This window comes from Spodoptera frugiperda, chromosome 25 (genome assembly GCF_023101765.2).
Source record: "Spodoptera frugiperda isolate SF20-4 chromosome 25, AGI-APGP_CSIRO_Sfru_2.0, whole genome shotgun sequence".
Lineage (NCBI taxonomy): Eukaryota > Metazoa > Arthropoda > Insecta > Lepidoptera > Noctuidae > Spodoptera > Spodoptera frugiperda.
Window position 1 is genome coordinate 20,616,513 of NC_064236.1, and position 12,215 is coordinate 20,628,727.

Here is a 12,215-nt window from a genome sequence, read left to right on the forward strand (position 1 = left end):
CAATAAAAAAATGCTTGCTGTATACTGTATAACACATGTTTATGCAAATAAATGGTTTTTATCTTTAACGTAAGCATTATTTTACGCCAATTTCCTGTGAGGTCCTGGTTAGCATTGCCGTGGATTTACTCGGATTGAGTCGAACCATTCGTGCCGATGCATTGCTTCTGGCTGTTAACTATTTCTAATATTTATCATTAAATGATGAATGTCTAGTTTGTCTAACAATGACTTATAGTACCTTATCAACCGGTTATTGCCCTTAGGTGGACTTTCGTAGCACATACAGGGATAGCTCCCGGTTGCTGTATCATTTCATTTAGATTACAATTTTTCAACGGGGTTCTGCGAGTTGGTTTCGACTCTTCGTACGCCTTCCAAAGGTCCAGGTCCCTGTGGTCCGAAAGGAAAATAACTAATAGTAATAATATAAAATCTCCCTTATAATCTCCCTTTAAATTATTAGATAAATAAAGTGACGCCATCTATTTTGAGTAAAGAGAACCATTATTATTGTCAGTGTAACTTTCTAGGCTACTTTTAGTCTTCTTAGGAATTAATTCGAGGTTTATTGCGAGAAGGGTTAGTAGGCAGTTTTATCGTAAGTAATTTGGATATTTTTAAACCTAAATTTAATCACAAGGATGACCATTCATGGGTTATGGACTAGGGCCAAGTTCAACACTAGCGCCACCCCAAATAATCTCGAATATTAACTGCTGTGTTATGCCAAAAATTTTTTTTAAAAAACAACAATATAATCTAAACAATATTTAGATACAAAAACTTTAATTATAAACAAATAAATTAGATCAAAGTTACCATAGACAGTAAAATTCACTATGACTATGCTCTATGACAGCATCGTGAAAAAAACATTTTTACATTATGGTTTACTTTCTAAAATGCAATTTTGTTGTTATTTTTCGGGTACGGCAACACACAAAACTGCTGCGCGTCCATGTCAAGTGAGTGGTCTCATCTGTGTAATACGAGATCAATATAAATTAAAAATGCGGAATCCTCACATAAAAGAATGTTATTTGTGTTTAATTCTCGCGTAATATATGAACTACAGACATTGTGCTAATCTTTGTCACCATTGTAACAGTGAAATTGTGATTGCTCTCAGACTACTTTGAATACATAGCAGCAAAGAGAAAATGACTGAGCCATCCTTTATCTACAAAGTGAAGTGTTGAACCTAATGTGAAAACTGTAGTGTACATTATGTAGAAAGAAGTTAAAATTAGGATTGGACAGTGTCGTATCAGCGTTGTTTGGGCGTAACTGTGTTATTATGCGGAAAAGATGATGTGGTCGTTTGTGGTGGCGGCGGCCGCGGTGGTGACGGCGCTGAATGTGCGAGCCGAGCAGGTGCTGCTTCTCGATACCACCACCGAAGCGACCCTCGGCTGGACGCGCTTCCCTTACGGCGCTCAAGCGAGCACCCCCGGCTGGCTCGAGGAGTCCTACACTAACTTCGAGAAACAGATCAACTGGCGATCGTACGTGGTATGTGACGTCGCGCATCACAATGTCAATAACTGGCTCTGGACGCCATTCATCGAACGCAGGAATGCTAATCGTATTTATATTGAAATCAAATTCACCATAAGAGATTGCTCATTGTTCCCTGGTAATGCACTGAGCTGCAAAGAGACTTTTAGTTTGCTGTATTACGAGTTCGACGTCGCCACGCGAGAGCAGCCTCCCTGGGAGCCAGAGAGCTACAAGCTGGTAGGAAGAATAGCTGCAGGTGAGGGTCGCTTCAATACTAATTCTGAAGTTGATATCAACACCGAGGTCAAAAGCATTGCAGTCACTAAAAGGGGCGTCTACTTCGCCTTCAGAGACCAGGGTGCATGTATATCAATATTGGCAGTGAAAGTCTACTACATCACTTGTCCAGAAGTTACAGTTAACTTTGCAAGGTTCCCAGCCACACCAACAGGTCGAGAGGTTACAGTCATTGAACAGGCAAATGGTACTTGTGTGGAGAATGCAGAGACAGCACCAGGTGAGGTTCCTCCAGTTTATTTATGCAAAGGTGATGGCAAGTGGACTTTGCCTAGTGGCTCATGCAAATGCCGTGCTGGGTTTGAACCTGATCTAAACAACCAAGTATGCAATGAATGTGCACCAGGAAAATTTAAATCTCACACTGGTGATGATCCCTGCATTACTTGCCCAGATTATTCTGAATCTACTGCTTATGCCGCTGCTGAGTGTAAATGTGTACCAGGTTTTTATAGAGCTAAAAAGGACCCAAAAAATGTACCATGCACACAGCCACCTTCAGCACCAGTCAATCTCACTGTCACATTTGCTGACCAGTTTTCTATTTCACTAGCTTGGCAACCTCCACATAAAACAGGAGGTCGTAATGATATAACTTACAGAGTATACTGTTCCAACTGTGGGCCCAACATTGAGTACAGGCCAGCTGCAACTGGCCTAAACAACACCAGAGTTACTGTAATGGGATTGGACCCAGTTACTGAGTATAAATTCCAAGTCTATGCTGAAAATGGGGTGACTGAGCAAACCGGTGAAGAACCTAAGAAAGTTGAAATAACTGCAGTAACAGAAGCCTCAGTTGTTAGTGTTGTCTCTAAATTACGCATCCTGAGTGTAGAAAGTGACAAACTGTCTTTAGCATGGAACCCACCACCCATTGATCTCACTGATCCTGACGATACAATAGAAAGCTATGAAGTAAAATGTTTCCCTAAGGATAATATGGAAAAGAGTGCCAATGCCACCCTAAAAATCTCTAAAGAACCTCATGTCATAATAACTGGTTTGAAAAGAGATACTGAGTATGGTATTAGAGTAAGAGCAAAAATGAAGCGTGGTTGGGGTGAGTTCAGTGGTATAGTCTATGCACGCACTGGATCTGTGCTGGAAACAACATTCGTAGGTGAAGAGGAGGGAGCGCAGGTGCGATTAGTGGCGGGTGTAATGGTCGCGGTTGTTGTACTGTCGGTAGTTGCGATTATTGCTACTGTACTATTTCTACGTTCACGAACAGATGACGAATGTGACAAAAAGCAACCCAGTGACTGTAATGCACTTAACTATCGAAATGGAGAAGTGTACACCGGACCCGAACGTCCTGCCAAGACTAGCAGTAACGCCACAACACCATTGTTTGCTGGGACTGGCTCCAGGACTTATATTGACCCCCACACTTATGAAGATCCTAATCAGGCAGTCAGGGAATTTGCACGCGAAATTGACGCTTCTTGTATTACAATAGAAGCAATTATTGGCGGCGGCGAATTTGGAGATGTTTGCCGAGGTAAACTTAAATTACCAGCGAGTTGTGGTCAAGAGATCGACGTTGCCATTAAGACCCTAAAACCGGGCTCCACAGAACGCGCGCGGCGTGATTTTCTCGCTGAAGCGTCAATAATGGGACAATTCGAACATCCAAATGTTATTTTCTTACAAGGCGTAGTCACTAAATGTAATCCCATCATGATCATAACAGAGTTTATGGAGAATGGCTCTTTAGACACATTTTTGAGAGCGAATGATGGCAAATTCCGTGTTGTTCAATTAGTTGGAATGCTACGTGGCATCGCGACAGGTATGCAGTACCTTTCAGAAATGAATTATATTCATCGTGATCTGGCTGCTCGTAACGTGCTTGTAAATTCTCAACTCGTGTGTAAAATCGCTGACTTCGGATTGTCACGAGAAATTGAGTCGACTGCAGATGGCGCATATACAACGCGTGGCGGAAAAATCCCCGTGCGATGGACTGCCCCAGAGGCCATTGCTTTCAGAAAGTTCACCTCAGCTAGTGACGTATGGTCTATGGGCATAGTGTGCTGGGAAGTTATGAGCTTTGGTGAACGACCTTATTGGAACTGGAGTAACCAAGATGTAATTAAGTCTATAGAGAAAGGATACAGACTTCCCGCTCCAATGGACTGTCCAGAAGCAGTTTACCAGTTGATGCTCGACTGTTGGCAGAAAGAGCGTACCCACCGTCCGTCATTCGCGAGCATAGTGAAAACTTTAGATAAGCTGATCCGCTGTCCTGATACCTTGAGAAAAATAGCACAGAATCGCTCTGCGGATCCACTAGCGGGTGATACTCCTGATATGATCCAGTTCTCATCAGTAGAGGAATGGTTAGAATGCATCAAGATGTCGCGTTATATTGAAAAGTTCCGCGCGGCGGGCATCCTGGACATGGATGCCGTGGTAGACCTGACAGTGCACCAGTTGGCCTCGCTCGGCGTCACGCTCGTCGGCCACCAGAAGAAGATAATGAACAGCGTGCAGAGCATGCGCGCCCAAATCCGTGGTAGTGGCCCGTATGGGTTCCTGGTGTAAGTGACATTGTGCTAGTGTGCGGCTGATGCCCCGCGTTTGAGTGGATTTGATCTCGAAGTGCAACAACATGCAACAGTGATCTTAAGTATAAAATGATGCATTTTGTATATTTTTCTAAAAAACTGCCATAGAGTTTAGTTATAGGGGTAAAAGGACTTCTTTTCATAGTGATGTTAAGGAAATTATCTATGACAGTATATTATGCAGCTGTTTATATTTCTTTATATTGTTTTTTTTATTAAACTGTTGTATTTTTTAGTTATAATGCTTGAGTGACAGCTATTGACTTGCCGGCCTAATTTAAAGAAACTGACACTTGAGACAGCTTTATGAATACCAGTATAAAATATAGTTACTTATATACAACGAAATTAAAATTTTTGCTTATTTGTCGAAAACTGATTTATCTATATCCCACTGGGGTATTAATTAGATATGAAAAAATTAAAGAGAAGTTATAAAGAATGGTGATAAATAATAATTTTAGTTAATTACTAGCTGACAGACATGACAACATTACTTGTTTAGACTGATGTTTGTTTACTTTATTATATTTTAAATATTTTTTGTACTTATACAATTTGATACATTCTCTATGTGCTTACGAAGCTTATTTTAATAAGTTTCTTTACACCATCATAGTCAGAAAAGTCAAGGATTTTTGTAATTTTAAGATATATCGAAATTGTAGTTAGCCAATTTTTCTGTACTCTTTTCGAGGAATATTATCTGTATATTCATGAGATTTTTAATGAAAAAAAAGTATAGATGTGCTTTAGAGTGTGTTTCATGTTTTGTTTGATAGTATTAACATTGAGAATACTTGTGATGATAATTGTGAGCTGTGGGAGTGTGGGTGAGGAGACATCAATGTTGATACTATTTGTAATGTACTCGAAGCTTGTTTATGCTGAACCTCAAAAATGTGATTGAACTGATGTACTTAACTAATTTAGAATGCCACAAAATGCATTTAAGTTCGTTAATATTTACTTAATCCGTAATTACATCGCATGTACATAAGGCTGAATAATTTAGTGTTAAATTGCTTTAAATGTAACTGAAAATTATATAAATTTTATATTTAATTTTGTGAATTTCTGTTTGGTGTGGTGTGGGCACAGGAGTTTACTGCTGCAATGTGTTCAGCACACCTGTCTGTTGTATGTGGAACACAATGCTGCAGTGAGCAGCCAGTCGTCCGCGCCCAGCCTTACACTGCCTGTAAATGTCAACAATTCTAGTATTAATTTTGTTTACTGAACAAACCTGTTCATATTATTGTACCTATTGAGAAATGCCAATATAGTTTTAAGTGCTTGCTTCCCCGCTTGTGATGTTACAAAGCGAATGTATAAATGTTTGAACGCTTCGCGTCTTTCACATGAGCTGAGCGGTTATCTGAGCGACAGACGCACCACCTACCGTCTGCACCACGAACTATATTATCAGTGATTTTATATTTAGTTTATAATCATTTATTCGTAATTTAAGACTTTAAGTTGATATTCTATACAAACATAATGTTATGTGGTGGCAGTAGTTGGCTAGTTGGTCAATTCTCATTGATGGTCATCAAAATTGCTCAATTATCCATTTCATCTTGTACATTCGACAATCACAGATTTTTGTAGCAAACTTATTAAATACCTAGTAAGTATTAAAACTCAAACTGTAAATTTTCACTTTTGATATGTTGCTAATGTTTATAGAGTTCTGCCTTGTTTAACTTTTTGCCTAAGCGATTTGCGAGCTGGGTTTCTACTTATTTACTACTAGCTTCTGCGCGCGGCTTCACCCGCGTTCCCGTGGGATAAAATATAGCCTGTGTGTTTTGGTCTGAAATAACACATGGCACACAAATTTCATCCCTAGTCGTTTTTATGTAATTGAGTAACAAAAAAAATACACACAACCTTTCGCTTTTATAATATAAAATAATATTAGTAAGAAGTAAGATAGGACAGTATTTAATATCCGAATCGATACCAACTAACTACGTTTTTATTGCTTTACTGATAAACAACTTGACATTGTTAAGTTTTGCACAACTGTGGCAAATAAAAACCAGACGAAAATAATCTTCGCTTGCTACAATTTGGTGTAATTACGCAGTCGCCGTTGTCATTGGCAGATTGACTCAAAAATGCATCGGGTTTAGGACCGAGTGGCTGCACATTATGTATGCAAATTATCTGCGGCTTAAGTTTAATAACATATTTTTAAAAAGAGTCGTGCGGTTGAGGTCAGGTAGTCGAACCTGTTTCGTTTGTGTAAGCATCGCGTGCTTGATCCTAAATAGCGTTTTTCCGGCGGTCGCTAGTGTTCCATACAGCGGCAGCGTCTGTTTATCTCACAATTTTATGACTTACACTGAAATGTTTCGATTCGACTCTCTTGTTTATTTTACTTTCTTTGTCTGATACGGGTAATATAAAATGGTTTTACTACATATTTTCTTTGCCTTTTAACTTCTAGCAGAGATTTAACATGGCTACAAAAAGCTTGTAGAATGTGTTATGTAAGCACCTACATAAGGGATCGCGACTGTGGATCGGTATTCGAATATGTAATGGTGCATCACATGCCGAATGCCGTCCCCTTCCATCCTAGGTACATTGATAGTAATGCAAATGCCATAATTTACTAATTGACCCTCGTAATTTTAACAAACGTTAACGCATAGAATTGATTGCGATTTCGTCATTAGCCCACCGTAAACTTGAATTCGAATCGTACTTAACAATCCAATCCCAATCATGATGAATCAGTAATGTAATAACTATTTTATGAGTATTTAGTACATAGTTTGAAAACCTATCTATTTGATGCGAGCTCATCTTATGTTTATAAACATTATTTTTCTCGAATAGTTTCTATAGGGCGTTCACGTAACTTGTTTAGTCTACCACGCCGCCCACACACACACGGGGATGATATTTCAACAGACGTAGACTACACTCAGACTCCCACCTAACTATAACAACCTGAAAATAAGCCAAATATGTCGGGACCTTATGTCTTCACGCTTAATACCAAAATTATCTCCGTTTAAAGCCTAACTTACATTGTTTGAACATGTGCTTGGGAAGTCTGTAATAGAACGCTTTATTATTTCAAGGTGCAGCTAATCTTTAGTTATTTAGTTACTCGAAACTCGTTTGCATGATTTGTAATAAGCACTTAATACTATCTTTTATCATTAAAATATCTTGTAGATTCAAGATTTCTAGAATTTCATGATTTTTCGACACCGAAACTCTGGAATGATTACTAAACAAAGCGAGCAGAGTTCGCCTAGGCCGCTTACGCACGTTGGCCGCCCAAGCGGTACGTATTGCCTGACGCGGTTGCCATAGCGGTTGTGTCGCTGTCAACTTTTGCCAAACCGCTGTGCTTTGTCGTTTCAATGAAGTTAACGGAGGCCCTATCCTCCTCCCTTCTCCTATAAAACAAGGGGGAAAAGTACACTTAACTCCTTTGTTTAACGGATACTAACGGGTGTCCATAGGCGGTGCCAATTGCTTACCACCAAGTGATCGGTGAATTCTTGCCTACCTTCTCTCTTAAAAAAGACAAGTATAAAACCTTCAGGCAGAATTTGCATCGACCTTCCAAACAATATGTCTACATAGTTAATAGTGAATTTGATATAACATTGTGTTTATAGACACTTCATTAAGACCCTTACAAGCTTCAAAGAGCACGTGAAGTTGTATGTCTCGTGGCTTCCATTCAAGCAATCTTGCACTTTATAACACTAAAAATAAAGTGTCAAATACAAAGTTATTAGAGAATGCCGCGCTTCACGTTCCCCGCAGTCTGCGCAGACCCGCTGAGGTAAATCAGCGTTGTTTTGTACATTTTTTCTCTTTCAAAGGACTTATGACTACGTGTGGCTATCACACGGATCCTTTTGGGGTGTACCAACTTGACTGAACGTACACGTGTAACTTCAAAGAACATTGTTATACGTATACTGACCTACCTAAGTACATTTTAAGAGGCTACAATTTTTACCGGGATATACGACTAGTCAAACGCAATGAACGCAGTGACGTCACTCAATTAAAATGTTTGTTGTTCATCAGTCATCACACATAAAGTGAGATAACGTAATCTAATGTCCGCGTTCTAATTGCCTGTTGATATGTTTTAAATGAAAAGTTTCTTACATTCATTTTTCCCCAAACACGGCATGTAATAGTTTCGGGAATAATTTCCATCCGATCGAGTAAATGCCATTGGCTTTGGATATTAGTGGAAAGGGCATATTTTAATATTTTTGATGAAGTGAGCGAACTAAGGCAGGTGCGTTATTACAAAAATAGTCAAAGGCTATTGATATCTTAGTCATGTAATCAAGTCTACATCTCTACTATCTTGAGTGCTTTCCGCTGCAGAGATTGCTTCTATCCTCCTTCCTTTGATACGGCTTCCCTTTGTGCAGCTCAATCCTAGAGCCGTTCGATCGCCTGCCCTGAATAGATTGTCTATTACAGACCGTCTATTGATATCTTGATCACTATGACACACCATATTGTACAATATACTCGAACGCGTGCTTATTGTAGCTACACACCTAATGTTCTCTGAATAATTAAACGTAAATCGTAACCCAAACTTGTGAAATGTATTTAAAATTTATCTACTCGAAAAGTAAGTCACTCTGACGCTTAATTGAGGTAGGTACTATCTCGACTTAAGCGAATTACGAACAAAAGGCAACATTCTGTTTAATACTTTAAGCTGTGTAAGTCACAAAATGTGTGGCAACCACTCGTGTGCGCCGTATCGCATTCAATCAACCCACTTAATCTATTTGTGTGATAACATACACAATACGCCAACACGTCTGCTTCAGATATCCGTTTATTAGAACAGACCGCGGTTGCAAGCTCGCGTTAACTGGACAGACATTCCCGTACAGGTGGAACCCGCTCGCAAATCGCTGTGCCAATGTAGTTATGTCGCTCTTGATACGTAAAATTTATTGTAATTGTGTATCCGCTGAATTTTCATAAGTTCTGACACGACCATAGTTTTAATTGTACAAATCTTGTGACTATGACAAGTTTATACAAAATTTTATTTTCCCATAAATGTATGTATATTGTCTTCCAGGATTATGTTTGACATATTTACCGGTGTTTCATGTAATATTATAGTGTACCTATTCTTTGTATTGAATTATCGTTTTCTACTGTTAAACTATTGTTTGCTAAAAGATGAACTACTATTAACCCTTAGTGAGTCGTCCTTTAGCTAAGAATGTTTATCTATGACTTAATATCTATAACTGAATCATGACGTCTGCTAAAGTTCAAAGATGTACTGAATATTTTCTGATCTGTGTGTAGGTTGAGTAAAAGATCAATATTATACAAATTAAATTAATTCTTGTGATTTTCAAATGGAATATACATATATACAGATTAAATGCCATTTTATACAGACACGATTGAACGAAATATATTTGATTAATTATTAGAGTTAAACTTGAAAGAGAAACTATAAGCAATAATATGTGAACCCCGCGACCTCGTACTAAATATAAGTGGAGCAGCCACTAGTAGCGCGGCTCCTGGTGGCTCCTGGTGGCTCCTGGTGGCTCCTGGTGGCTCCTGGACAATGTATAGAGATGTTTGTTTAAGCACATGTCTGTGTTTTGGTACTTAAACAAATTAGTGCCGTTGAGGTTATCAGGACTCGCTCCAAGATACTTACGTCTCTTGCCTTACATCTGTTATACACTCAAGATTCCTTGCCATTTTTACATTGATATAGTAATACGTTATTATTTCACTACAGGTTCTATTGTAATTCACTCCATAGTGAATTAACCCTGACGCTGTGTAATGTGTGCACAATTGTCAGGTCCACCATTTTGTATTCCCATTTTACTGTGATCTTCTGTATTTATCTGTTAGACGAATAGGATTGCCTTCATGCCACGATCACACCAATTCATAGTAGATACTTATAAATTATTAAGTACATAAATATATAGAAATTTTATATCTTCTTACTTATACAAAATTGTTCATGAATTTTTAACATTCAAGATACAGTCTTGCCACTTGGTGCAGCTGATGTATATTTTACCGACGATTATAATGAAAGATAAGCAATAAGAAATATTTATATAAATACAAAGCGAATATAAAAATTCATGAATATTATTGCTCAGACTGTCACACGCCATTCTCATAGAACACCTAGTTTTTATACACGAACCATAGTTATTGCCAATAACATATACCTGACGGGAGATAGAGATGTTTAGCTGTAGCGGTGATGTGTGACAACCTGGTCAATGCACCATAACACCAAACCCATTCAATAGAGTTATAATAATCTAATGAAATTAACATTTATTTACTAATACTTAAAATCTAGCTAGTATAATGAAGAATATAGTAAGAGTTTTGATACGTTGGACAAACAATCTGAACAAGTCCAGTATTTGAAAGATAGTTTAACAAACTTTTAAAATGGCAGTGTTTATGCAAATTGCGAATAAAATACTGGTCCTTTTACCTTTGGGCCAATTTATTCGTCGTTTGTGTTATGGAAAATGAACCTAATTGTTTACATTATAAGATGTATATTATACCTGATGAAACTGTATTCGTTAAAGCAATAATAAGCCTCGATTAGACAGTGATGTCCGACAGGCCGACAGGTAACAACCTCCGTCTTGAAACGTGTTCTGTCACAAATTTATTTTGTTATTGGTTTACGCAAACATTCTGGATTTTACATGTTCGAACAATTTTTTTTGTGAAACCATTTTGCTATTGAAGCAATTAAAAATACAGTACATCGACAGCTTTCAACTTGAAATTGTTTACTTAGTAAAGCCTGATAATACAAAATGTGCCTCGTCTATTTAAACACTCGTGCTCGAGGTTAATGATGTTTTCAAAGCGAGTCATTTCAATCCCATTAAATACAAACACATCATAACGCAACTCTGTGTACGTGTATGCACTGTCGATTTTATTGGTTTTTTAATTCATCGATTAGAAACAAGGACGTGTGAAATCCATCAATGTAACCAATGCGAAAACCAGTAACGACATTTTCCAGTGTGATACACTGCAGCCCAAATACTCGGATGCCATTCAACTTTAACATGTTCGTGGAAGTGTTCAATCCTTACAACACATTGAATGATAAAGACAGTATGAATCATTAATTCAATGTAAAATTGAGTAGCATCAGTATTCGGGGGTCACATAAACAAATAGTTATTTAATGCTATGCAGATCAAATTAGGAATAATTTTTGTCAGATACAATCGGAATAGGAACCGTAGTAACACCAATCATAGCCTAATTAATTATAACATAGAGTGATGTTAGATTTTATTTATAAGTATTCTTTTTATATAGATTAAGCGGGCGTGCGGTTAGGGCAGGTTTGTTCCCGCCTCGAGTATATTTTGATCACCGCGCGCCCGTCTCGTATACAGAGATAGTATAAATTAGCGCAGTTTTAAATCTTTACTATGAATCAGTATAGGTGAATGAAACAATGAAGTGTAAGCTTGGCTATAATTTATGTAATAAACTATTGATATTTATTAAGTGTTGTTATTTCTTACAACCTCTAATATAGTTAAATTGTAAGTTGTTGTTCTTTTCACCAAACGGGGTGGGTAAATTTGACTGCACGGTTGGCGTGGTGGCTGGGCAACTGGCTGCCGCGCAACGTGTAGCGGGTTCGATTCGCGCACGGAGTAACTCTTTGTGTGATCCACAAATTGTTGTTTCGGGTCTGGGTGTCATGTGCATGTGAAATTGTATGTCTGTAAACGCACCTACGACACAGGAGAAAATCAGGGTTGGCAATGTTTAAAA

The 12,215-nt window shown here is 38.2% G+C and overlaps 1 protein-coding gene across 1 annotated transcript; it reads left to right on the forward strand.

Moving 5' to 3' along the window:
- The first annotated feature begins 915 nt into the window (after positions 1–915).
- On the forward strand, positions 916–11,938 carry LOC118268940 (ephrin type-B receptor 1-B). Its single transcript, XM_035583774.2, has one exon. It carries the CDS (start codon positions 1,312–1,314, stop codon positions 4,348–4,350), a length of 3,039 nt encoding a protein of 1,012 aa, XP_035439667.1. The 5' UTR covers positions 916–1,311; the 3' UTR covers positions 4,351–11,938.
- The last annotated feature ends 277 nt before the right edge of the window (positions 11,939–12,215 follow it).

What these genes read in the sequence shown, in the direction of transcription:
- LOC118268940 (XM_035583774.2), top strand. Translation starts at nt 1,312, where the DNA reads ATGATGTGGTCGTTTGTGGTGGCGGCGGCCGCGGTGGTGACGGCGCTG.